The 26,947-nt window shown below is 39.3% G+C and overlaps 2 protein-coding genes and 1 long non-coding RNA gene across 6 annotated transcripts in view; 2 read left to right on the forward strand and 1 right to left on the reverse strand.

Moving 5' to 3' along the window:
- Positions 1 to 8,608, forward strand: part of LOC148409116 (adapter molecule crk-like) — a 14,043-nt gene extending 5,435 nt beyond the window's left edge. For 3 of the 4 annotated variants that reach the window (XM_088441353.1, XM_088441354.1, XM_088441355.1), the window contains exon 3: positions 2,871 to 6,520. In XM_088441353.1, coding sequence (XP_088297479.1) covers positions 2,871 to 3,005 — 135 coding nt within the window. In that variant the 3' untranslated portion in view covers positions 3,006 to 6,520. Of the gene's footprint in view, positions 1 to 2,870; positions 6,521 to 8,309 lie in introns of those variants that run through there. The other variant, XR_015868624.1, reaches the window with a different exon arrangement.
- Positions 1 to 19,701, reverse strand: part of LOC148409117 (uncharacterized) — a 19,946-nt gene extending 245 nt beyond the window's left edge. The window contains exons 1-3 of the long non-coding RNA XR_015868625.1: positions 19,598 to 19,701; positions 846 to 1,001; positions 1 to 733 (exon numbers count right to left, since the gene is read on the reverse strand). The exon at positions 1 to 733 is cut by the window's left edge and continues 245 nt beyond it. This is a non-coding gene — a long non-coding RNA (uncharacterized LOC148409117). The remainder of the gene's footprint in view (positions 734 to 845; positions 1,002 to 19,597) is intronic.
- Positions 9,547 to 26,657, forward strand: LOC148409118 (14-3-3 protein epsilon-like). The gene is made up of 6 exons (XM_088441356.1): positions 9,547 to 9,715; positions 19,992 to 20,191; positions 20,326 to 20,432; positions 22,579 to 22,785; positions 22,848 to 22,984; positions 25,793 to 26,657. The coding sequence occupies exons 1-6, from the start codon at positions 9,652 to 9,654 to the stop codon at positions 25,843 to 25,845; spliced, it is 768 nt and encodes a 255-aa protein (XP_088297482.1). The 5' UTR covers positions 9,547 to 9,651; the 3' UTR covers positions 25,846 to 26,657.
- Positions 26,658 to 26,947: the final 290 nt, after the last annotated feature.

Raw genomic sequence — 26,947 nt, forward strand, 5'->3', positions numbered from 1 at the left:
TTTGGTGTATTGGACACTGTAAATTGTCCTTCAGTGTGATTAGGTGCGTGAGTCGACTGGCAACCTGTTCAGGGCGTCCCTTGCCTACTGCCCGCGAACCGCTGGGATAGGCACCAAAAAAGCGACTGCCCTAGTGAGGATAAGCAGCGAAAAAGATTGGATGGAGAAATGTATTTTTTATTTCATGAGACCCAGAGTGCACAAGGCTCATCATGCTAACGCGGCTGCCCCTCACTGAGATATGGATACCCTGGCCACCCTACACAAAATTTCCTGGCTACGCTTCTGACTGAGGAATACTGTACATGGTTATGCTCAACTAACAGACACAATCAAAATGTTCCTGATGAGGTCTGCAGTTGAATTGATTGGTGGTCCCTTCTCAGACTGACAAGCTTGGTCATTAAGTTGCCATTCAGTGATGTACACTGCTCATAAAAATTAAAGGAACACTTTTTTTAGTTGGGCGTGGCATGACTTGAATTAAACCTGTCTGATAATTTTCTGGTTGGTTAAGCAGCTGGGGGCCTGGTTAATCAATTTCAGTTGTATTGGTGTTTATGGAATCAACAACAGGTGCAGTGCAGTGGCACTGATTAGAAAACCCTCAAAACAGGACTGGTTTTACATGTGGAGGTCATTTCAAGAATTGGCAAGTCCGCCACTGGCGCCCTGTACTTTTCACAGATGAGAGCAGGTTCAGCCTGAGCAGCTGTGATAGATGTGAAAGAGTCTGGAGAAGACAAGGAGAATGTTATGCTGCCTGCAATGTCATTCAACATGACTGGTTGGGTGGTGTGTCAGTGATTGTCTGGGGAAGCATATCCATGGAGGGATGCACAAACCTCTACTGCCTAGGAAATGGTGCTCTGACTGCCATAAGGTATCGAGATGAAATCCTTGAACCCATTGTCAGACCCTGCGCTGGTGTAGTAGGTTCTGGTTTCCTCCTAATGCACGACAATGCCCGGCCTCACATGGCAAGAGTATGCATGCAGCACCTGGAGGATGAAGGAATTGAAACAATTGAATGGCCTTCACAATCCCCTGATTTAAACCCAATAGAACATCTCTGGGACATTATGTTTCGGTCCATTAGGCAAACATAGGACATTATGTTTCGGTCCATTAGGCGCTGCCAGGTTGCTCCTCAGACTGTACAACATCTTAGGGATGCCCTCAGACAGATCTGGGAGGAAATGCCACAAGACACCATCCGTCGTCTCATTAGGACCATGCCGCGACGTTGTCAAGCATGCACACAAGCTCGTGGAGGCCACACAAGATTCTGAAAAGCATTTTGAGTTGCAGAAATTCAGTTTTGGAAAAAATGGACTAGCCTATCACATCTTAATTTCACTTTGTTTAATGGTCCCTACACAATTGAGACCTCTGTAGGCTGAAAACTTGTATTTCCATTAAAAGACCTGGCATCCTTTTGTTCCGAAGACACTGCCCTGTATTTATTTGTATAGATATCTGACGATATCTGATGTATCTAATGTGTTTCTTTAAAGTGTTCCTTTAATTTTTGTGAGCAGTGTATATTGTGGATGAAACAGGGCATGCATAGCCCAAGAGCATAATTCAATCAGATGGCATGATGGTGAAATGAATCACTGCTAAGTATGCGTGATCTGCAACTTCACTTTATTTTGGCTGCTGGTGAAATGACACCTTGATGATGATCATGTAGATTTACTGCCACACACTCACTGAGATTATTGAAAGGATTTACAGTATTTGTCAAAACTATCTTCTAAAGCAGAATTTTAGCCTTTCAGTCATGTTACCTGATGTTGTACCTGATGTACGGTGTTTTGAAAGCAATTATACTATGACAATAGTTGTAATATTTGAATAATCACATTCAATAATGGGGGTGGGGGTGGCCGATTCAATTCACAATCCTTTTTCGATTCAAAATGATTCAATTTAAGCAAAGATAATTTCTGCATCAATCTCTTGATGTGCAAAGAATCATCACACAACTTCAGTCTGCTTTGTAAGGCAGAATTTAAAAAAGGGAAAGTGTCTTTTTCCAAGTTTTGATTCGTAAGAAACACGCCTTTTTCCCCACAAATAATGTGGACAACCATTCCTCTTTGAAGTTAGCCATAAATGTTATACTTTTACATTATAGAATAAAACAAAAATTGAAATAATGTTGCCCAAATGAAAATTATTAATATTTCTCAGTGCATTTATGACAAATAAGAGATGAAAATAAACCTTTTCAAGTGAGCTAGCTTCAAAATTGTGTGTGCAAATCATTCAACGTGTGCTAGTTTGTTCATATCTGAGCATAGCGGGGAGAATTATCATTCACAATTGAGACATATTATTTTGAATGTTTGTAAGTAGGCATGGGACAATATCAAAATCTGACATTATGATAAACTTGAACAAAAATATCATGGTATTGAAATTACAGCTATTAAAATGTATAAATTCAAAATCTTTTAAAAAAATCTAATTTTTTATAGATCATATGTTTTGTTTATAGTATAAATGCACAACTATATTTTGAATGATGACTGATTTGAAATTAACTGCCATTGAGTGATGTTAGTTTATTTCAAATCAGTCGTTCAACTATTATGTTTATTAATAAATAGCGCAATGTGGATTTTGTCATGTCAATGAGAGTCTTGTTTTTGAAACCCAAAAAGACAGCCAAGTGTGTATGTTTGGACGAGGGGAAAGTTCGATTGGTTTGCCGTCTTGACCCACACTTAAACTCAGTAGCTACACGACCATTGAGCCATTCCACCCCGACAATACCTGTTTTTGATAGATAAACAATTGTACATTTCTGTATGTTTCTCCATTGTAATTTTTTTTTTTCTATGTGTGTGTGATTTCCCCAGGTGGGCGACATGGTGAAAGTGACCAAGATTAACGTGAACGGCCAGTGGGAGGGTGAGTGCAAAGGCAGGCGTGGCCACTTCCCCTTCACTCACGTGCGATTGCTGGAACAACACCACCTGGACGACGAGAGCTGAGAAATGCTCATGGCCGCCGTCGGTCCACATCTTAGGTATTTTTGTGTCAGGGTGGGTTAAAAAAAACAAAAACCAACAACAAAGAGGAAAAAAAAAACTACAGAAGCACACATTGATGAGTTTACTTTGTAACAAGCCTGCGAGCTAAACGGGTTGCAGGCCCTTGAGGCCAACAGAGACGATCTTAGATTGAACGCCTTCTTTTTTTGATGGACGCTGAAGTTCAACACAACAATGGTAAATATTCTTGATTATTCTGTTTTGTCATGGTTAACAGTCAAACCCAAAATGAGACAGTAATGCATTCATTTTTGTACATATTTTTTATTGATAAAGGTATATGAATGATTGGTTACAATTTTTAACCTTAAAAGCTACTTTGTTGTGCCTATTCTTTCATATAAATCCCTCATTACATGTGCAAACCAAAAGTGAATGTTTACACACATAGTTTAGTGATTGGAGATCGATTATTGAATCAATTAATTGTGTCTTAATGCTTTGACAGGACTTCAGGTCTCAAGAAAGTTACTGTAGATTGTGATCCATGCTACCAGACAGCTCTGTAGTGGCATTATTTGGCTTAATACAACACTGGCATAAAAAGGAGCTTTTTATTAATTATACAATTGTTCATTTTGGGTGTTCGGTCAAGGTAATGAGGTCAAATCCAATTCAGTCCTGAACCAGAAAAGGTCTTTGCTTGCTAGCACTATGCTGACATGAAGAAAACCAATCGTTTTTTTTTTCCCTCCCTCTTCTTTCTGACAGCAAATATACAACTTCCTAGCAGAACGTAGTCTACTCTTTTACAATCGATTCATCCCCCAAATGGCCGTTAGCGACTTTGCGAGATTTGAAAATGTGAATTTTTATAACAAATAAGAAAATGACTAGCCTGACTTTTAAGTGAAGACGAGATACACATCAACTGGACCTTAGCAGTTCCTGACTTTCCCCTCTTTTTGATCAATAAATTGTAGTTGAATTCCACACTCTAACCTTACTATCTTAAAATTAATGAACAAAACAATCTTGTGAGATGTTGGTTGGTTGATGACTCAAATTTAATGACTCAAGATGTGAAGTTTTTGACCCATAGCCAAATGTTATTCTTCTGTCTGCATTTTATTACTGTCCTCTACCCATAATTAAATCGGCATGCTAAGTAGGGACAAAGCTTGCTATGTTAAACAATCTGGAAAGTGTTGGCAGTTCATTGATTTCCCGAGAAGTTAAATTTGCTTTGTTTGTGACTAAATACATAACCAAACTTCAGTTTTCTCTTGACGTCTAGTAACACCCAAATGACCACTACTGACTTGCTAGCGTCAATGAAACGTGCGATCCCAAACTTAGCCAAGCCCCCCGCCCCCATCCATCATTTGGCCAGGACCCAAAAGAGTCAAATTAACTATCCATGCTACCTCACAATAGCTTGCTACATTAAAATGAACATTGAAATCTGGGAATAGAGCTGTCTCAAGATTGCCAATGCTTTGGCAGCAAGAATGAAATGAGAACATTTTACCTCTGCGTCAAAAGCTACGTTCTTCTGGTTGACTTTTAGCCCGAAATTGTTTTGTATCCCTCATCACTGATTTCTGCAGAAGGGAACCTGCGTACGTGCGTGTGTGTGCGTGCGTACATGTATTTGTTTTACAAGCAACAATGAAACCTACAAACGCGATTACCATGTTTGAGACCGTGAACCTCAAATAATCTGAAACATTTTTGATCAAAATGTTACATTGGATTCAAACTAAAAGCGGTTTTGTCAACACATTTTTAACATACAATATATATACTGTATTTGTTATAATAATTAAAAAAAAATGAATGCTATTTCACTCAACTAGGGCATAAAACTCAGTGCTACATTTTTGCACCCTTAATAATAATAAATGCTGTTTCACCCAACTAGAACATAAAACTCAGTACTACATTTTTGCACCCTTTTGTTCTGTCTGGGTTGCATCGCTAGCATTTTGAAAGGTTTGGACTATTTGCATAAGAACTGATAAAACAAACGAGCAAGCGGCCTGAATATTTTTAAGAGTTTACCAGTTCAGCTTTAATTGAATCTTCAGTTGATCTTATAATAGCAAACCTTTTTCTGAATTGTTTTTAATCTTTGCCAATGACCAAATTTACATTTGTAAACAGGCCAGCCTTTCGAAGACTGAATTTCACCTGGAATAATATATCCTGCAAGAATAAGTCAAAACCATCAGACAACTACAAAAATGTGTTTTATTTTTATTTTATTTTTTTTTCTGTAAAGTCAGTGTTGAGGGATGTTAAAAGAAGCATGAAAACCAGTGAGAATAAAGTTAACACTTGAGATTTTTTTTCCATTAGTCACAGTCCTGAAAATGGTCGAAAATCTGAGAAAAATAAGAATGCATCTATGAAAAATGACGGTCAATTTTTTTAAGTAATTAGTAATTCAATGACTTAAAAAGTCTTTTTATAAATTTTTAAAATAAAAAAATGAATCTGTGTTTATTGTCATCAGGACTTGTTGCAGTGGTTTCAATCCAAAAATATGTTGTTGTGTTTGTTTTTTTTGTTTTTAAAGCTTACATGTATGGAATTTGCAATATATGTCAAGAGTCTTCCTTTTCATACAAAGTAAGCTATTATGTGAGGAGTTTGGAAGAGTAAATCGTAAATTTTCACATGACATTTTAAAAATTCTAATAAAATTTTAATCTGTGTTTATTGTCATCAGGACTTGTTGCAGTGGTTTCCATTCAAAAATATGTACAAAAAAAATACATGTATGACATTTGCAATATTCGTCAGAGGTCTTCCTTTTAGACGAAGTAAGCCATATTGCAAAGAGTTTGGAAGCATTAACTAGTAAGTTGACTGAAAAACATGACATCGTAAAAATGGTCAAATAACAAAGGGAAAAAAGGTATTGAAACATTTCTTTTAACATTTGAACACTGTCATAGTTAAACAAAATACTTCTCTAAAAAAATCTATAACTAAATTTTGTCATAATTGCAATAAAATTTCCCCACCTTGAGTGTGACCTTGATAAATATTGCTTTGTTTATTTGGGACCAGAGGTTAAACATGCTGCTAAATATTGAAAGTGTCTGATTTTATCTTTTTTTTTTTTAATCCATGTGAATGCTTTAAAGAAAATAGGATTCCTTAATTGTCGTTATAGCCTTGGTTAAAACATCTTAAATGGAATAACTGAAGTAATGTAATTTATGTGAAATCTGAACAAACCACATAGTAATCTGTTAACCTGCACCTTAATCCCTTCTTCCAAAAGTCCAAGCCAAAAAAGAAAAAAGAAAACAAAAAAGAAATCCTTAAAGGATCTTAATATTTTGTGCCATTCCACACCACTGTTAAAAGGCCACACACGGGCAAAATGTCAGTTTTCTGTTTATTTTGTACGTTATGTCAGTGTTATGAAAATATGTCCATCTTTTATTTCTGTATGGTGTTAAGTGTTGATATACCTAGTCAATAAAATGTACCAAAATGTGGATTGTTTGACCTCCTTTCCATTGCACCCACATTCTGAAATTCTAAGCCTGGCCTGAAAATCACCTATTATACTCTTAACGGCCTTGTAACATCTGTTTGAAACCCTTACATGATTTGAAGCATTAATTAGAAACTAGTGTAGCTATAGATCCTAACCTTGGCTAAAAACCCCAACTCCTAACCTAAACCCTGGCTACAAAGCCTATTTTTAAACAACAAACCCAGACTTTGAAACCCCAACTGGCCAAGAATTTTTACATGCAACAGGGCATACTTCAAGCCAAACTCTTCCTGGCCAAAAATGTGTTTAAAAAAAAAACAACAAGAAAAAAAGGAGGTAACAAGCATACACACCTCAGTTCTTGCTTAGAATCAACCAGACTGCTTTTATTGGCATTGGTACAGGTACTTAAGTTTAACTTTTGAGTTTTTCCTTACTCTTCTGAGAGATTTGTTCAAGGGATGCCATTGTGTAATTATGATGTTCTGTGTGACACTATGAGTGATGTCTCTTCACCTGTGAAACCCTTTGAAACTGGTGATTTGAGGCTATATAAATGACTTGAAACCATAATTTGAAACAATCACTACCCTAGGAGCATAGAGATCTTAAACCTGATTTGAAACCCGACCTATTGGTAATCAAAATCCTACCCCCCTGGCTTGAAGTACAGTGTTACAGTATTTGAAACACATTAAACCCGAACTCTCACTCTAAATCTTGTTTTGCGACTCAAACCCTGGCGTTATTTGTGATATCATTGAGAACTTTAACCCTCTCAAGACAGGTGTTGCAGATTTGTAACAAATAATAATCCCCTAATTATTCCATATTTATTTGTTATGAGCTCAGAAGTTCCACTCCAAATCTTCGTTGTGCATGAGCAACAATTGTTTCCCACTAGCTCACTAGATGGCGTGCTCTCTCTCTATCAACATGTCTCCATCTCAGTGTCACTGAAATGGATTTTCTTGGCATCCGTTTTAATGTATCATTACTAATCTGCATTAGTTTGAAACCAATACTGAATGCGATGAATTATGAAAATATAGAGATACAATATATGCCAATTTGTAGATTTTATTTCCCTGTTCATTTCACACAGGGATAGTTCTAATTCACCTATTTCAAAGTCACGGTTCGTGGGCCAGATATGGCCTGCAAGAAGGTTTTCTACGGCCGCCGGCCAGAAACACCATTACAAAGCATGAAGAGTCTACATGCCCTACGAACCGTGACTTTGAAATATGTGAAAACAGATCATGTCCTATAGTCTATAGGCATGATCTGTATGGAAGTGTCAAGACTCCAACCCCGGGTCTGCTGGTGGAACCAAAGTACCGGATTGTGTGCAGTAGGCGCAGGCCAACCGTGAATCAGTCATGTAGGCTTTATGGAGTATCCTGTGATTTTTTTTTTTTTTTTTTTTTTTTTTCATTTGACCCCCTGTCCAATTGACATCGACACCCCTGCTCTAGTTCATTGTTGCAGATTGGCAATGTGTAGTCGGACATGTACCAATGTTGGCCACATGCTTTACCCACTAGTCTGTGCATTGTTTGAGCAACAAGCAAAACATTTTTTATATTCCTATCTCCAGTGTGTACTTATTACTATGTGGTGTCATTTTGGATGTATTTTGGGATTGAAGTGGTACACTATCAGCTTTGATCAACCATGGCATCATAAGTCGTTCATTTGCCTGTGAAGTGAGCAAAACAGATGTAGCACAAAATCACAGATGTATGCTAGTTTAGAGCTTTGTTTGACAAGCTGATTTTTTGCAGGATTTGCGGTGCGTCATGGCAGTCCGACGTAGATTTGATTCAGTCAAAGGAACCATCGGCCACCCTTCCTTGATGGGGCTTTATCTGACAGAATCTATTTCACACAATGAAATTGGTTATCCAGATTTTGAAGGAAACTCCTGAAGCAGGCAATTCTGACCTCAGGCTTGATGATGATGAGCCATTGGTACCAATAGCAAGAGCTAACCCAAACAACCTTGATGTTGAAATTCATAATGTACATGCACAATTAGGATTTGAGACATTGGTGCAGTATTATTATTTCTCCATATTGCAGAATTCGAAGAGGGTCAAAGGTTATTATTGCTATTGCAATTTTGTTATAATTGTAATTTTTTGTCCTCCATTGTTCTAATCTATACCAAGTCTTTTTGTTATTCTGTCACTGTAAAGCATTTTGTAACATTGTTTTGAAAGGTGCTATGCAAATAAAGTTAGTGTTCAAACCATATTCAGTCCAGTGTGACTTTACCACACCGAGCCACATCCCACAATGCATCGCATGTGTAGGATTTTAGATTATTTCCTAAAACTATTTTTTGCAAACATTTCAATACAGTCTAACAAATAGGAAAAACATAGTATAATGCAAATATAAAGAATAATCAACATTTAGTAGAACATACATATAGGATAGACAGAAAAAACGATAACAATACACTCGGTGCACAATATTTTAATTATTGCAAATCTTTATCGTTTTTAGCCTATTTATTGTCCGAGTATGTAATTGAAAGACTGTATTGATAAAATATCTGTCACTAGAGCTTAATTTGCTCCGAGGGCTATGACACCACTATCTTTTCGCACACATAATGACGTTTTGACTTGTCTTTTTTTTTTTTTTTTTAACTGATGGCCACTCAATGTAAAATGAATCAATGCCCGGTTGTCTCGTTAGAAGTTGTCACAAAGTGACTTCAAGAATTGCTGATTTATTCTATTCCATCCTCATATTTATAAAACGTATGTTATAATCATCTAAAGTATGAAAATCAAATTGAAAAGTTGTTCTGAAGACGTAAGACGCGGCAATGCGTCAAACGACGTTTACCGCCGGATTTCGCATCTTAACAACGCAGTCTGGTTGTGTGGCTGCTGAGGAGGGTGGAGACGCGCCCAGTTCCCGGATGCTATTCTGACACCATATTTACTGTGGAACCTAGTGCTTGTTCCTACTCCGCCGCCTGGAATCGAGAGCCCGACAAGTCCTACCCCCCCCCCCCCCCCTCCCCTTCCGGGATCCATACTTTTTTTCGAGCAGCATCCCCCCCCCCCCTCCTCTCCTCCTCCACTACCACCACCGCATTAGCCGAACACCATGGCGGACAGAGGGGACGCAGTGTATCAGGCGAAGCTCGCCGAGCAAGCGGAGCGATATGACGGTAAGTTTGGGAGAATCGGGCCCTGACCTAGCTTGAAGCTTCCCTCCTACGCGTTGGTGCAGCTGTTCACATGGATCTGCGAGGATCTTTGGAAACAAAATGGCGGCCATGTCTTCATTCGGATCTAATATTAAAACGGCACTAATAAATTATTAACGACCCGGAGGAGAATAGCAGCGCTGTCCTAATAGCACCACGCGCTCATGTGAGCATTTAGTGTTGTTAAAACACGTACCTATCAATTCAAAAGCACCCTCGCATCTGATTTGGTAGCTCATTTGCCACTAACAGTGCCTGCTAGCCTTTCTTTTCCTTCGTCACTGCAAGCTCTGCACACCGAATACGGCTAAACGTTTGCCATCCATCACGCTAAAGCACAGCATGTGCATTAAAGGCGGAGATTCAAAGAATTTCATTTTATGAAAGTGCCATTTTTGCCAGTAAATAAATATCCAAACCGTACCGCCTCCTTCTCAGGTCTTGTTATACAGGAGGGTAGGCTGCTTTTACTCCAGGCCAGTGCAACATTTGAAGGGTTCAGTCCTTTCAAATTAAAAAAACAAAATGTCGGCTAATTAAAGTTCTAAATGAATGGAATAGGCCGTGCGTTGTATGCTCTGAGGAAGCTTGCCAACTAGCATCAAGTGTGCTGAAGGTGGGGGGGGGGGGGTTGTCTTTGATTCTCAGGTCCTTATTTGCATTTGATTGGACCCATGAAAGTTCACGTTAACATTAACTCGCCATCTGTGGTTTTTCAAAACACAGTAAGTTAGCAGTGGTGAACAAAAACAATGGCATCAATAAGTATTTTAAATCATAAATTCTCAATTTGTAATGTGTAACATGTTGTATAAAGCCCTAACCTTGATGGAAACCATGTTTTGAAACCACAACCCAGGATAAAAACTAAATTTTGGTTTCCTTACAACTTCACAACTGAGCGTGAACTAATTTGAAGCCCGAATCAAATACTAGAAACATAATTTTGAAACTACTTTGATGTGAAATTATATTTTAATGCCCTGAAAATGTCATTGAAATTCTGATTTTCAACCTTTACGATTGTTAAAAGCCATAACTGAAGTAAAAGAAGAAAGAAAACTAAAGCGGAGGTCAAAAATAACCATTACGACTGATTCCTATGCTTGCTGCTATGTCAAAAGTGCACATCAGTTGGCGGTGAGCGCGGCACTATTTGCATTAATGTGTTTTTTGGTTGTTCCATGTTTGGCACTTAAACTTTTTTTTTCATGTTCAACTATAAGAGTTCGGCTGCAATTACTTGAAGCAGCATGTGAAAAAGAAGTATTCTGAGAGATCTCAGCTGAATAATTTATTGCAGCAGCATAAAAAGCTTTAAATGGTTAATAAAAAGCTTTAGATGGTTTATTGCAGCCTTCTCAATAAAAATACACAATTTTGAAATTTAAGTTTAAATTAGCAACATGTTTTTTATTTTTATTTTAAAAAATATCTTGTCATATCTTGTTCTCGTGGACTCCGTCTAGTGAGATATCTTGTCTCATGGCATTTGTATCTCGTCCCATGCCGAGTTTATAGTATCAAACAAAAATAAAATGCATCTCTATATTAGGTAGAATACATAGTCATTTTGCAGAAAATTGCATTGCCAAAATATGTAAAAAACTTTCACAAATGAAAAAAGAAGCAGGTGATAGGTGATCAGGGGATTTGATTAGAGTTAAGTCCCATTTGAATAATGCTAAAGCATTTTTATTAGCGAGGCAGGTTTTTTTTTGTGTTTTTTAAAATGTTTCAAACAAGGCAAGAACGACTGTACCAACTGCAGTGGACCCCTGTGTTACAACGTCCCTGACTTGTGTTATTTTCATGTTGCGACGTGAAATACGGAGTTTTTATAATATATGTATGTATGTGTGTGTGTATATATATATATATATATATATATATATACATACAGTGGTCCCATGGTTTACGAACTCCCCCTCTTACGAACTTTTCGACTTGGTTTTAAATATGATTTCACCACGCATTGCCAGTCAATGTGTACGTACAATTGATTTCGCTTTGCTACATCAATGAAATCATCTGCTCACGCATGTTACTGTAACGCTGATATGCTATTGCTCTTACAATGTCACAGTCACGGTGTCAGTCACAGAGATGCTATTGGTCGAAGAAGTAAGAGGATGATGACAATAGAGACGAAGCAGGAGATAATTAAAAAAAAAAAATACGGAGGCGCACGCATGGTTAACCTTGCTCGTGAGTATGGCCGTAACCGCTCGGCAATCTTCTATTATGAAGAGGCTTCTTCTATTATGGATTAAAGAGAAGGAAATCGCTGGTGATATGTTCTTGTTTAAGAAAATAAATCAATAAGTTCTGCGGGTTGGTCTCTGCTCCCCTCCGCCTCCACCCAGCTCAAGTCACGTCGCCCCAAAGGTAAATGTCATTTTTCCTTTGTATATGTTATTTAATTTAACTGTACAGTAGATTATGTTACTCATTTTTAATATGTGTATAAAGTCGTGCACCGAATCATTGCTTGCAATCCGCCATCAAAGGAAAAGGAGAAAGACTCATGTTGATGTTCGGCCAGCTTGTCTTGCGTGTTCTGTGGGCAGAGGCTTTGCTTTCAAGCTAGTGAGGAGAAGAGAGCAGTTTACCCAGCTACTTGGCACTTAATTAAGATTTACGACATGCCAAAAAGTTTGTTTGAAGTCGAAGCTGTGTGTGCGTCATTGAGAGTTGTCACCCAGAGAGTTACCGTATTTTCCACACTATAAGCCGCACCTAAAAGCCTTATTTTTTGAAAAGCTGATGGCGCGCCTTATAATCAGGTGCGCCTTATATATATGGATCAATATTGAGATTGGGATTCGTAGATGGAGAATGAACTAAAGTAAGCTTTACCTGTTTCTTTTGTGTGTTTACAGTTGAACAAGGTTGGTCATATTGACATTGAGTTATTATTTTAGTTATTGTTATTATTGTTATTTTGTTACTTTGAGTATTACTATATTGTGATTGCAAAAGTTTTAAAATATGTCATTAATTGAGGCTGCGCCTTATCTGGCGCACCTTATATACGGAAAAGTTTTAGAATATGTCATTAATTGAGGGCGTGCCTTATAATCCGGTGCGCCTTATAGTGCAGAAAATACGGTACTTTAATTTGTTCTCAAACATGCTTACTAACGAATGTTAGCATTAGCTCGCGCTTCGCTAAGCTAGCGAAATCGGTGGTACACTGAATGTCTCTCTTTAATTGGTAATTGCCTTATTTCTCTGTTTTAGAGAAACCACACACACATCAGCCCACATGGCTTGTTGTGGTGCCCTGAAGTAAAATCACTATTGTATTTACTCATTTTGCAGTTACTCCCATTATTTGCATTAATGTTTTTTTCTTTGTTTGTTTTAATGTTTGGCACATTGAGCATAATATTTTTGTTGTTGTTTTTTTCCATGTTCAATTATGAAAAAGCTCAGCTGCAACTTTTCTTGAAGCAGCATGTGAAAGGGAAGTATTTTATTTTTTATTTACTTTTATCATTTTTCTTTTTATTTTGCCATTCTATTTAACTCAGTTGCATCGTTTGTCATATGAAAAAACTAAGCTAGTTTCTTGCATTCTGCTCAATAAAAATATATAATTTTGAAATTGGGAAGTTTATATTAACTTTTTTCGTTTTGTTTTGTTTGTTTGTTTTCATATCTCGTTTTCGTGAACTCAATCTCGTGAGACATCTTGTCTCATGGAATTTGTGTCTCGTCCCATGCCTATTAGTTAGTGTGCCAAGATAGTGACAGTGCAGCAGCACCGTATCGGACATTTGATTGACTAAAACTTTTGGGTCGCACGGGTAGTGCCGAAAAGCAAGGGACACGCAACATAAAAAAAGAAGAAAGGTGCTGTAGGAAAAAACATTGCCTCTGTTACGTCCCAGAAAAGTGAAAGTTCTCAGCGGGGCTCTCCTTTCCGGATACACTGTAAAGTGCACAACAAGTAAAGCCCCCCCCCCCCCCCCCCCCCCCCCCCCCCACACACACACACACACACACATACACACACACACACACACACACACACACAAATGTGTGAATAAGCTAAATGCCAGCAGTTAACACCCGACGACTGAAAGCCCACCGGATGAGCGTAGCGAAGTGATATTTTGCGTTCGGTGTGAACGTAGCATTAGTGCGGTGTCACAAGGGCATTTCTCATTCTAAAGGGTCGGACTGCAATGCACAATTACTGGTTTCCAGTGTGCTCACGTTTGGAAGTGCTGACATAGCAGCTTACCAGGAAGTAGGGTTTTGCCGCTGATTAGACCATGCCTCTGCAAGCTGTATCATTCATCGTTCCAAAAAAATCCTGACTTTATTCATATTCATTTTGATGAGGACATGAGCACTAGAATAAAACTTAGGTGGTGGAACCTACTTTTTCTGCCTCCTCCACTTGCAAACCATGAATTCATCTTGAATTCTCTCACCGCTGCTCGATTCCCATGTACCTCCGCTTAATTGAGACTTTGCAGTTTAAGCTGTGCCTTATAAGTGAGTCTCTTCGTAGGTGCCATTTTCGCAAGTCTTTAGCCAAACCAATGTTGTTTTGCCCACTTTCACGCACACCTTTCCCCCTTTAATGTCCGCATGCTGTCCTCAGTCAAGTCCACCTTTCCTCTATATAAGCAAAGTGTTGGCAGGAAATGCTCGCAGTCAGTCAAATCAAATGAAGTTCATTCATATATCCCTGAATCACTGAAGTCTCAAAGGGTTTCACAGGTGAAAAGAAGTCATACATAGACTTCTTTTTATCATAAATACACAGCAGCATCCCATGAACAAAGCTCCCATCCCAACACAGGCCCTGCCTGTGTTGTCATTCATTCTTATTGCCTCATACATCTGCTCACAGACCCTCCCCAACACCCACATGTACCTACCTCGAAGCACAGCTCTCTTACTCACAGCCATAAGCGCCCTACCCTAATGTAATGTCATGATGCCGTCTGTAGATTTACGAGCAGTGGTTTAGTTTTAAGCAAAAGTGACTTCATTTGTGACTGAACAAAACTGTTTGACGGCTTCCGACTCCACATTGCGACTGAGTGTGAAGTGTCATTACAGTAAAGTGACTTTAAAAAAAAAATAAAAAATCGATTCACCGTGTCCGTAAAAAGTGGCCATGAGAACCGCAACAAGACTTCTGCTTCAACCTATAGATTCTCTGTGCCCAACTAGTGATTTTTGTTCTTGTCACCGTTATTGTTGACCCCTGCTTCACTTACTGTTCTACATTGACTTATCTACTCTTACCTCATTAACACCCTCATCGCTTTCACGCCTCTTTACCTTTGTTAATTCTTCTCTTATCCCTTTGCTACTTCACTTACTTCCTTGCTATTTTTTTAAATTATTATTATTAAGTTCTCTTATCCCCTTGCTACCTTCACTTACTTCCTTGCTATTTTTTTTTATTATTATTATGATTAAATCTTCGCTTACCCCTCACTGCCTTCACTTGCCACCTATTTGCCTTTGTTTACCTTCATCATGGCTTTTCTTCTCACGGTCAATACTGTTAATCGCAAGTCCTGAGTGATTTACCACCTTTTCCACACACATTTTCTGTTTCCTCATTTACCCCCTCACTTTCTTCACTTTGATATCTTGGCTTTTCGTCTCACAATCTATACTTTGTTTTGTTTATTCTATTCATTGTTCATATTTATAAGCACCAATCAGAGCCAGTTGTACAATTACAATAAATGCATTCCATCCTGTTAAAGTATTTCACTTGCCTACTCTACTCTCAGTTGCATACTTTACTCTCAGTCAAGGCCTTGCTACCTTGACCTCTCTTCATTCATATACCTCAATACAACCTACACTTATCTTTTCTTACCTCTGGTTACCCCCTTATTACTTTGGCTTACCTCATCACTGAGGCTGGACGACATGGCCCATTAGGAAAATCTCTACATAGTGAAATCTGTTTTAATGTAAACTTATTCATAGCTCGTGCAAAAATAGCTATTTACAGCTTGCACATAACTTGCTTAAATGTTGCAATTAAATAGTTAACTATTGTAAACTACCGTGCAAAACCCCAATTTCACAATTTAGCTCAATTTCAAACGATGGATTTTTTTAAAAGTTCATTTACCATCATTCCCCAGGTATAGGACAAACCCTTAATGTTCGGGTCAAATTGTGCTATTTTCCATGTTACCATGTACAGGACGCAACAACAGTTTGACTGTGAAATTGCAGCAAAAGAGAATAAATCTCATCCTTGTAATTTCTTCATATTTTCTTGTCTCTACATCCGCAAGTTATATATTTTTTGCTGGCATAATGTTTGCTGTGGCAGTTGTGAGGGAGGGAGAAACCAACCAACTGACCTTACCTACCTACCGAGCTATCTACTCACCTACTGAGCTACCTACCTACCAAGCTAAAGGTGCAATGGAGATTTGGGGAGAGTTTCTCATTACAGTGGGCCCTCAGTTTACGAGATTAATTCCGTGGTTAGTCTCATGAGGCGAATTCGCCGTATGGTGGGCAATCCAAACCTATGTCAACTAGCTAATGCGTTTAAAACCCCAGGTAAAAACATCAAATTTTTATATACATATTAAAAATTGATATCAAAATAGTATAGTAGGTGCTACATATGTATAATATACACGTATATAATTAAATAACATAAATAAACTAGAGCTGCAAGCAGCTATAAAGGGCCCTCGCAGACCTGTGCACGTTGGGGTATGAACAGGTCGGAGTATGAACAAGGACTATGAATGATGAAAAATTAGTTGTAGATCACTTCAGTGCAGGACCATTACCAAATATGTAAAATTTAGACAAGGTGGGACAATGTGGGTGGAGTTACTGCAGCTTTTATTGTTCCAATTTTGTGACTTTCAATGCCATATAGGCCACACCCACTGTCGAAACATTGTACTGATTTGTGGAGGGCATAAGGCATGGCCACTGGCTTTTCAGAAAACATTTAAGGGATATCACTTCAAGGGGCTCAGCAGAGTACATAAAAACATTAAGGATTTGCTATATTTTTTGCTGCCATTAGGTGGCGCTCGTACTATGATAAAAAATAGGCTTGTAGGTGTGTTTCACATCTGACACCCATCCTATATATGAAGTTTTGCAAACATCAGATCATCTAGGTCCAATTACAGCAACTTTTACCGTTTTGGCGAGACATCAGACTTTGAGTTTGCATAGAGGCCACGACCTTTAATGAAAAGTCATAAAAGTTGAGAACCTTAATGTTCCAATGTGTCATAGCTTTTCTGACCATTTTTGAGTTCTTTTAGTCAAACAGGCATTTCACAGTACATAAAAGTATAAAAAATGAGATTTTTGTCCGCCACTGGGTGGCGCTATAAATGATTTTAAAGTTTATCACATAGCTGTATTATTGCATTACTTTTAAAGGCCCAGGAAAGTTTCAGATGGTTTGAAGCTGTCATAGCTGAGTTTATTAAGATTTTTGTCACTCTTGGCGAAGGAAGTATTAAACATAATTTGAAGCTCCGCCCCCATCTTTTATGTCAAGAGATCTTCACGATATTTGGACTATGTGTGCCCCTCAGTTGGATAATGATTCATGCCAAAGTTGAAGGTAATGGGGTGAATGATTTAAGAGAAAAAGGCACTAGTTTGAGACCAGCTAATGTCTAAGAATGGGACAAAACTGCACATTAAAAAATTCATAACAATTTTTCTGTACATCCTAGCACATCTTTTCCATTGACTTTTTTGTAGGTCTTGCAGTCTTGTATTTGCCTACAAAGTTTCATAGCTGTAGGTCAAACCAAACAGGATTGACTGTAATCTTTCGACTAATGACATTTTTTGCAGCCACTAGGTGGCGCTAGCTTTAAACTGGAATATATTTTTGTCGATATGATCAAGAGAATATTTTCATCCAATGTGTGAAATTGTGAGAAGATCAGATCATCTGGGTCAAATTACAGCAACTTTTACTGGACAGATAAAGTTTCGGAATGAAAATGGTCGTAGAGGCCACGCCCATTATCGAAACTTTGTAAAATTTGGTGGAGGTCAGCAAGGCTGTCTAGAGTCTTTTCAGACTTAATTTCAGCGATATTACTTCAAAGGGCTCAGCTAAACACATAAAAACGTTTAAAAAATGCTATATTTTTGGCTGCCACTAGGTGGTGCTCGCACTATAACAAAAAATACATTGATAGGTGTATTCCGCATTGGAAACCCATCAAATATATGAAGTTTAGAAAAGATAAGACCATCTGGGACCAAACACAGCCACTTTGTTCGTTTTGGCGAGACATCAGACTGACATTTTTGTTTGCCACTAGATGGCCTTATAAGCAATTGAAGATTTTTTTTAAACACTTGTGTTAAGGGCTTGAGTCTCCATGTGTTTGTGAAGTTTCAGATTTTTCTAAGCTTGTAAAGCTGAGTTATAAAGGTTTGTTTCACATGTGGCAAAGTAATCATCAAAGGCATAATATAAAGCCCCGCCCCCAACATATTTGATGGCGGATCATCACAAAAATTTGAACAATTGTGCCTCACAGTCAGATAAAACACCACAGCAAATTTGAAGTTAATTGGGTCAAGCGTTTAGGAGAAAAAAGGAGCAGTTCGGGACCTGCAAATGAGCAAAAACGGGCCAAAAGTGCACATTCAAAAATTCATAACTCTCTTTCTGTACATCTGAGCACATGGCTCGCGCTGACTTTTTTGTAGGGCTCGAGGTCCTACATAAGGCTACAAATTTTTGGAGCTCTAGGTCAAACGGGCCGGGAGTGAGAGGCTATTTTCCACTCATAAGGCCATTTTGGGGCCAATTACAGCCACTTTTTTCGTTTTGGCGAGTCATCTGACTTTGAGGTGGCGTGCAGACTACGCCCATTATCGAAAAGTCATAAAATTTTAAAACCTTAATATTCCATGTCTTAATGATATTTTGACTAATTTTCACTTGTTTTACTCAAACAGACTGAGCACAATACATGAAAGTGTAAAAAATGACATTTTAATCAACCACTAGGCAGCGCTAGTAGGTATTTAAAAAAACTTTTTTCAAAGGTGTTAAAGACACAAGTTTCCATGTGTCTATGAAGTTTTAGATTATTTTAAGCTAGTACATCAAAGTTATTAAGGTTTATGTCACTCTTGGCAAAGGAAAAATTGAACACATAATTTGAAGCCACGCCCCTATCATATATGTCAGCGGATCTGCACCAAATTTTGCCCAGTGGTACTCCTATGTCTAATTATAGACCACAGCAAATTTGAAGGCGATTGAGTAAAGCGTTTAGGAGAAACAAGGAGCAGTTTTGGACCTGCAAACGTGCAAAAATGGGCCAAAAATGCACATTCAAAAATTCATAACTCTTTTTCTGTACATCTGAGCACATGGCTCACGCTGACTTTTTTGTAGGTCTCTAGGTCCTACATATGCCTAAAAATTTTCGTAGCTCTAGGTCAAACGGGCCGGGACCAGGTGCACTTTTTCGACCTTAGGTGGCGCTGCAGAGCCTTTTTTTTTGCATTGTTTTAGGAAACACAAAAATCTCAAATTTTTCACCGGGCCCGACAAATGTGCAAATTTTGGTGACTTTTCGTGCATGTTTAAGCCCTCAAAAATGGAAAAGCGCTGCACAGTAAATAATAATAATAATAATAATAATCCGGAGAAAAACAAGAGGGCTCTCGCAGCGGTAGCTGCTCGGGCCCTAATAATCCGGAGAAAAACAAGAGGGCTCTCGCAGCGGTAGCTGCTCGGGCCCTAATAATAATCCGGAGAAAAACAAGAGGGCTCTCGCAGCGGTATCTGCTCGGGCCCTAAAAATATAGAAAGGTATTATTTACCTTTGAATGACGTGACGAGCTTGTTGTGACCATATTCCCTGGTGCAGGTAGCCTAGCCTTCTTCGTTCTTGATTATCTTCAGCTTTGTTTCCAGGACATTCCAGGACGTTTCCAGGACTTTGTTTATAGGACACGCCCATCCTTTTGGCCTTCGTTTTGTGGGGAGGAAAAGTGTCATTATAGGCATGGGATGATGTCAAATTAGGACTGTAGATACCCTTGAGCAAAAATATCACAGTATTGTGGTATCACGGTATTGAAATTACACCTCTAAGATATATAATTTTAAAATCTATTGCTAAATAGCCATTTCTATTATAAAAAGTTTTATTTGCAAATAAAATACATGCATCTGCTCCCACTATAACTGCTCTCCCTTCTTCTGTTGTTACAGAAATGGTGGAGTCGATGAAGCAAGTGGCGAGCTTGGACACGGAACTGACGGTGGAGGAACGGAACCTTCTGTCAGTGGCCTACAAGAATGTGATCGGTGCACGGAGAGCCTCGTGGCGGATAATCAGCAGTCTGGAGCAGAAGGAGGAGAGCAAAGCCAGCGAGGAGAAGCTGACCATGTACAAAGACTACCGGAAGCTGGTCAGACACTTTGTCCCACTCCCGTTGCACTTATGTTTTGCATCAAATGACTGATTTCGTGTGTGTGTGTGTGTGTGTGTGTGTGTGTGTGTGTGTGTGTGTGTGTGTGTGTGCGCTTGCGTGCGTGTTTGTAGGTAGAGAAGGAACTGAAATCAATCTGCAAAGACATCCTGGAAGTACTGGACCAGCACCTCATTCCAGCCTCCACCTCAGGAGAGTCCAAGGTTTTCTACTACAAAATGTATGTCCTTTTTAAAAAAAAAAAAAAAAAAAGTCCTTTGTGGCACAGTCCCCCAACCCCCGCTTCACATTTCTTTGTATCTGAGGTCAGAGTCATTAGTGGCCGTGATCCAACAACAGTTTAATATAATTTCACACTATTCTTCCAACATCAGCCTCAATATAATTTCAGACTATTCTTCCAATATCAGCTTTAATATAATTTCAGACTATGCTTCCAGCCTTAAAAGCAATCTCCTTACAAAAGATTTGATGTTGAAGGGAAGACTAAATACAGCAACAAAATGAGCCATATTTAATATATAATTGCTGCAGTGTTCTCCCACGAGGGACGTAGACTGAGCCCTACCTCAGTGAAAGTCTGAGTTACTGATGGCCACCAAAGGTTTGTTTTTGTTGTCATCGTCATAGATGTCTGAAGAGCTGTACTTTTCTATAAATGACACTCTTGAACTCATGCTTATTTCCTTAACAATAATGGCACTAAAGCATGAAGAAATATGTTTGTAGCAGACTGGTTAGAATGTCTGCCTCATGGTGCGAAGGTCATGGGTTCACTCCTGGCTCTAATCGTCCTGTTTGGAGTTTAGATGTTCTCCCTTTGCCTGTATGCCCCCCCCCCCCCCTTCTTTTTTTTTGCCTCTGGCACACCAGTTTCCTACTAGCTCATCAGCAAATCCGCAGGAGCTTGAAAATGACCCTAATCAATTGAATCAGGTGTGTTTCAGTGAGCAGCAGCATAAACATGCAGGATTGCGGCACTTGAGGACTGGAGTTTGCTACGCTCTAAATTGGTTGGGCAATTCCAACCCTCGAGGGCCAGTGTCCTGCATGTTTTCCAATTTTCTCTGATTCAAATGACTAGGAGTATTTTCATGCTCCAGCAGAGCTTGTTGATGAGCTAATGGCCTAAATCAGGTGTGTTGGGGAGAGAAAACTGGAAAACAAGGTCCGGAATTGCACACTTCTGCTCTTCATTATCCCACAGTATGTTTGCGAGAATAAATGGTGTTAGTCTCTGTGCCATTCGGCTGTCAATCGGGGTGTATCCTACCTACTGCCTGAACGCAGCTGGGATAGATTCCAGCGCACCTGTGACCCTTGTGAGGATATGTGGTTTGGCCCCGCACAGCACGAAAGTCTTTATCTAAGGTCAATTTTGGGTTTGTTTTGTTTTTGTACTATGGAGTACAGTAGACAAGAGAATGCTTTTTACAGCTCTGTCAGGAATATACCGTCCATTTTGATAGGACCTTCAAAATAAACATTACCATAGCTAAAAATGTATGGACACGATGTTTTGTTTTTTTTTTTTTTGGTCTGTTTTTGACGCAAAACGTTTATTTTGAAGTTGTTACGTGCCACAAGCAATCTCCTCTGAGAAGGTAAATTGCCGGAATTATACTGAGCAAGAATGGATTCCTTGTTTTTCAAAGTCTCATCAGTTTGAGTCTGTCCGACTGAGTGTCTCCTGAATGTTTCTTACTTTGTGTCCCGCTTTGCTCAATTGGATGCATTTCACGATCACTCTTCCACGGTAATTTACACCCTTTTTCTTATGTACACCACTGGACGTAAATTAATACCATTAAAATCTCTTCATAATTACAGCCAAACTCATAACAATAGTCACTCACATGTAGCCGTTTTGGGTCAGATTATGGAAGATTGGACACAGTTATTCGGTTGTATTGTATCACATGTCGCTTACTTGTGTTCGAAAGCCAAAAACTCACCAGTTAACCAATTTTGTTGGATGCAAGGAAAAGTTCAATTCGTTGGCCCTCTTGACTTTAGTACTGCTCGCGTACTACCTCATGCAATATCAACATAAAACGCGTACTACCTCATGCAATATCAACATAAAACGCGTACTACCTCATGCAATATCAACATAAAACGCGCAGTGAAAGTAGCATATGATCCTATGATAGCCACTTTACCCATGCTAGTTACTAATTAGCTGCTGCAGGCAGAGAAGGACTCATGTCATACACAATGAGCTACAATCTTCAGCTGCCTGTTAAGCCAGATGACCCGAGAGGGAAAAAGTTTTGACAGACTTGGATGTTCGTAAAAGCATGCCTAGTGTCCCATGCCTAATTCCAAACTTTGACCTGAGCAGTGTGTTGGCCTCCTGCCTGCAGGAAGGGAGACTACCACAGGTACCTGGCGGAGTTCGCCACCGGCAACGACAGGAAGGAGGCGGCTGAGAACAGTCTGGTGGCTTACAAAGCTGCCAGTGACATCGCTCTAAATGAACTAGCACCTACACACCCTATCCGCCTCGGATTGGCCCTCAACTTCTCAGTTTTCTACTATGAAATCCTCAACTCACCGGACCGTGCTTGCAGGTAACACCCCCCACCCTCCAAATTTACCCGACATTCTTACCCACTTGCGGCCATTGGTCCAGGTTGGCGAAAGAAGCGTTTGACAGCGCCATCGCCGAACTGGACACACTGAGCGAGGAGAGCTACAAGGACTCCACGCTCATCATGCAGCTGCTACGTGACAACTTGACACTTTGGACCTCAGACTTACAAGGAGATGGTAAGACATGCTTTCTACAGCTCCGCCTAACCCTCCCAAGAAGCCACCACCTGTCTGACCCCACCCCCTTCTAACCTGTCATCTCTTCCTCATAGATTCTTAAAGGGGACACGTCCTCATTTTCGGTCCCTCCTTAATAAACATTTTTTTGTAAGTCTTTCCTCCTTTGCAGTGCCTCCGAGTTACCTCCCCTTGCCTCATTGTCCACGACTGTTACATTTGTATGAAAAAGAATCTGAACCTTTTGGAATTTTTCACATTTCAGCATAAAATCACCATCAAATGTGATCTGATCTATGTCAAAATTCAGATGAAACAACAGTGTCTGCTTTAACTAAAACCACCCAAACATTCATTCATCTTTTAATGAGGATAGCATGCAAACAATGACAGAAGGGGGAGGAATAAGTAACGAACCATCACATTTAAGATTTTGTGCCCCCCCCCCCCTTTGGCAGCAGTAACTTCATCCAGACGCTTCATGTAGCTTGGCCCATTTTTCTTTACAAAAGTGCTGTGTCAGATTCCTGGGATGTCTGGCATGAATCGCGGTCTTGAGGTCATGCCACAGCATCTCAATGAGGTTCAAGTCTGGACTTTGACTTGGCCACTCCAGAACGTGTATTTTGTTCTTCTGAAACCATTCTATAGTTGATGTTTGAAACTTGTGTGTTTTGGATCAGTGGCTTCCTTCGTGGAGTCCTCCCATGAACACCATTCTTGGCCAATGTTTTACATATAGTTGACTGTGCCAGTGATTTCTGTAAGTCTTTAGCAGACACACTAGGGTTCTTTTTTACCTCTGAGTATTCTGCGCTGAACTCTTGGTTGAACTCTTGGTGTCATCTTTGGTGGACGGCCACTCCTTGGGAGAGAAGCAACATTGCCAAACTCTCTCCATTTGTAGACAACTTCTCTGTCGATTGATGAACATCCAGACTTTTAGAGATGGTTTTGTATCCTTTGCCGGATTTTTACAAACCAACAATACTTGATAGCAGTTCTTCAGACAGCTCCTTTGAGCGAACCATGGTGCACATCAGACAATGCTTCTCATCAAGACAGTTTTTTACCATCAGTGCTTGGGCACACACCTGACTTAAATTATTTGATATAAATCGGTTTCAATTGCTCTTTAAGTATCCTTAGGCAGAGGGTTCAGTTACTTATTCCTCCCCCTTTTGTCATTGTTTGCATGCTATCCTCATTAAAAGATGAAAACCTATAAATGTTTGGGTGGTTTTAGTTAAAGCAGACACTGCTGTTTCATCTGTGTGATTTTAACAAAGATCAGATCATATTTGAGGGTGATTTAATTCAGAAATGTGAGAAATTCCAAAAGGTTCAAATACTTCTTCATACCACTGTAGCTGTCCTTTACCTCACCTTTTTCATAACTTCTCTCCTGTTACCTTCACTTAACAAAAGGGAATTTTTCAAAAATCTCTTGGTATTTGATCTTCACTCCCAGTCCCTTCAAAAGATATATTTATTTGCATGTGCAGGAAGTTGTGACGTCATAACTAGGCATGCACCGATAACCGGACTGGCAATATATAGTGGTTTTAAAAGTCACTGTTGTATTAAACCGTCCAAATCAGGTCAAAACCACTCAGTTCTTTTCCGTCCTGCTTCGTTTGCCTTAACGGGCAAATGTACTGGGCAGCGGGAGCCTCTTCTCAATTGTGTATGTAGTTTATTTCAAACTGATCATATTTTGAATATTGTGCAGCATTTTCACACTTGCATGTTTCAGTTTACATTGAATCTATTCAATCAGAAAGAATTCATGTATTTGTTTATTGTATCACAAAAAAAATGCTCACTGAAGGTTAGTTTTGATTTTATTTACAGCTTTATTTTCATTTAACATGGTAAATATTATTGTAAATAATTCTGCCTTATACCCTACATTTTGTTGAAAAATCAAACTGTCTTAATGTGGGAAAAATGGCTATTTAGCAACAAAGATTTAAAAATGATACATTTTGGAGCTGTAATGTCGATACAGTGACATTTTTGCTGAAGGTTATCGTACTGTCAGAATCTAATATCGTTCCATGCCTAGTCACAGTCTCCACTAACTACAGGGCCTCACACTACACAAATCAAGTGTCTGCTTTGCTGTACAACATGCACCTAATTAACAGCATCCTGTCACAAAATGGTGGTAGTCGTGCGTGAGTGACTACTGTCTGCTTATGTGTGTGCGCATGCAGACACCGACGCTACCAAGGTCAAGGATTTTTTCGCCTTTTGTTAGCACCCTGGAATTCTTCACTTTTTAAAAATGCTGTCTCCCTGGCAACCATTCTAAGTTTGCGCGCCGGTTAGTGTCACGCTGAGAATCTTCCCCCAGTAATAGGGTTGTTTGTGCCTTGCTTATGCATGCACATTCACACATCACTCTGCGCTGTGTGTCTCTTGTTTCTTTGTATTTCGTGTGTTTGTTTCTTGAGGTGCATGCGTGCGTGAGAATGATGTCCATTTAGGATTATTAATAACAGTGGCCGCTATTAGCATACTTCACAAAAAATCATTACCTTGAATCAAGGCTGCGACAAGCCCGAGACAATATTTTCTTCGCCCACACATCAGATTATTATTTTGGCATTAAGTATTACTGGCCAGAATGAGCATCCTTCACAAGAACCTGATATCATTGAAATAAGGCTGCTTTCGGCCAATACAATACTCTTTATTCAGTTTTATGAATCTCTCGCTTTCCGTTCGTGTGTATCTCCTGTTTGTCAGCCATTATTTTTTCAAGTGCGAGGAGGTTGATTTTGATCTCCTTTTATCGTATAGGTGATGATCAGAACACAGAAGCACAGCCGGAAGCGGAAGAAGAGGTCCAATGAGACTCCGAACGCCACAAGAGCTCCCTCCGCCCCGGTCCGTCCGAGACTTCTTCCATGTTTCCATTGTACTACGTCTTTTCTCCTTCATTTCTCCCCTTCATTACCATTGTCCTTATCAAAAGACCCCTTTTCTGTTTAACACCAAGCTGGAGAGATACTCTTATTTTATTTTTATTTTTTCTGACTTGTTTGTAAAACTGTGCCCTTTAAGCCTCTTTTTGTTTTAGGTTTATGCTTCATGTTGCCAAGTATGGTTGCCTGTCTGTGTAACACACATGCAAGAGTTTATTTAAAAGGTGACTGTGTGTGGTGTCGCCAAGTGCTTTGTTTTGCTGAGACGCAACAAAAAGGAAGCACGGAACAACTTAAGTGCCCTCTATTAGAACATCCTCTGACAGGTCTCATTGACTTAATATTATATTTACTTGTTTCTCCTCATAACAAGCAAGACCATCCGTGGCGCTATATCAATGTCCTGGTATAGCAGTGTGAGAGGCCCAACACTCTTGATTGTATCATAAAAGATTAGCATGGGCGCAGTTGAACACAGACAAAAAAAAAAAATGGGTAAATGGAGGCCTGCTGTATTTTACTACTCCCCCCGACTTCTTTAGGTTTGCTAGTTTATTCTTCTTCCTCCTTTTCCTCTTGTTTGTCTGTGTGTGTGTCTGCGTGTGCGTGTGTGGTTCTGTGTGTGTGTAACATGAATCTGATTTGTACTACTGGATGTTGTCACCGGAGCCACAAGTACCATCTGTATTCTTACTGTAAACACAGCATGGAAATAACATTAAACTTCAAACTGAAATGCCGCTGGCCTGTGTTCAAGAGAGTGTTTCAGTAAACGTAGATGCTGGTTACGAGTTAATTATTTTTTTTTCTTTTCCTCCCAATGTTACCAAAAGGTGCGCACATATGTGTGTGTGTGTGTGTGTGTGTGTGTGGGTGTGTGTGTGTGTGTGTGTGTGAATATATATGTATATATATGTGTGTGTGTGTGAATATATATGTATATGTGCACGCCTTTTGGTAACATTGGGAGGTAAAGAAAAAGCAAGGATGAATGCGCAGGAATTTTCACAAGGTATGTAACTTTTAGCAG

This window comes from Hippichthys cyanospilos, chromosome 18, assembly GCF_059441005.1.
Source record: "Hippichthys cyanospilos isolate Australia breed blue-spotted pipefish chromosome 18, RoL_Hcya_1.0, whole genome shotgun sequence".
Lineage (NCBI taxonomy): Eukaryota > Metazoa > Chordata > Actinopteri > Syngnathiformes > Syngnathidae > Hippichthys > Hippichthys cyanospilos.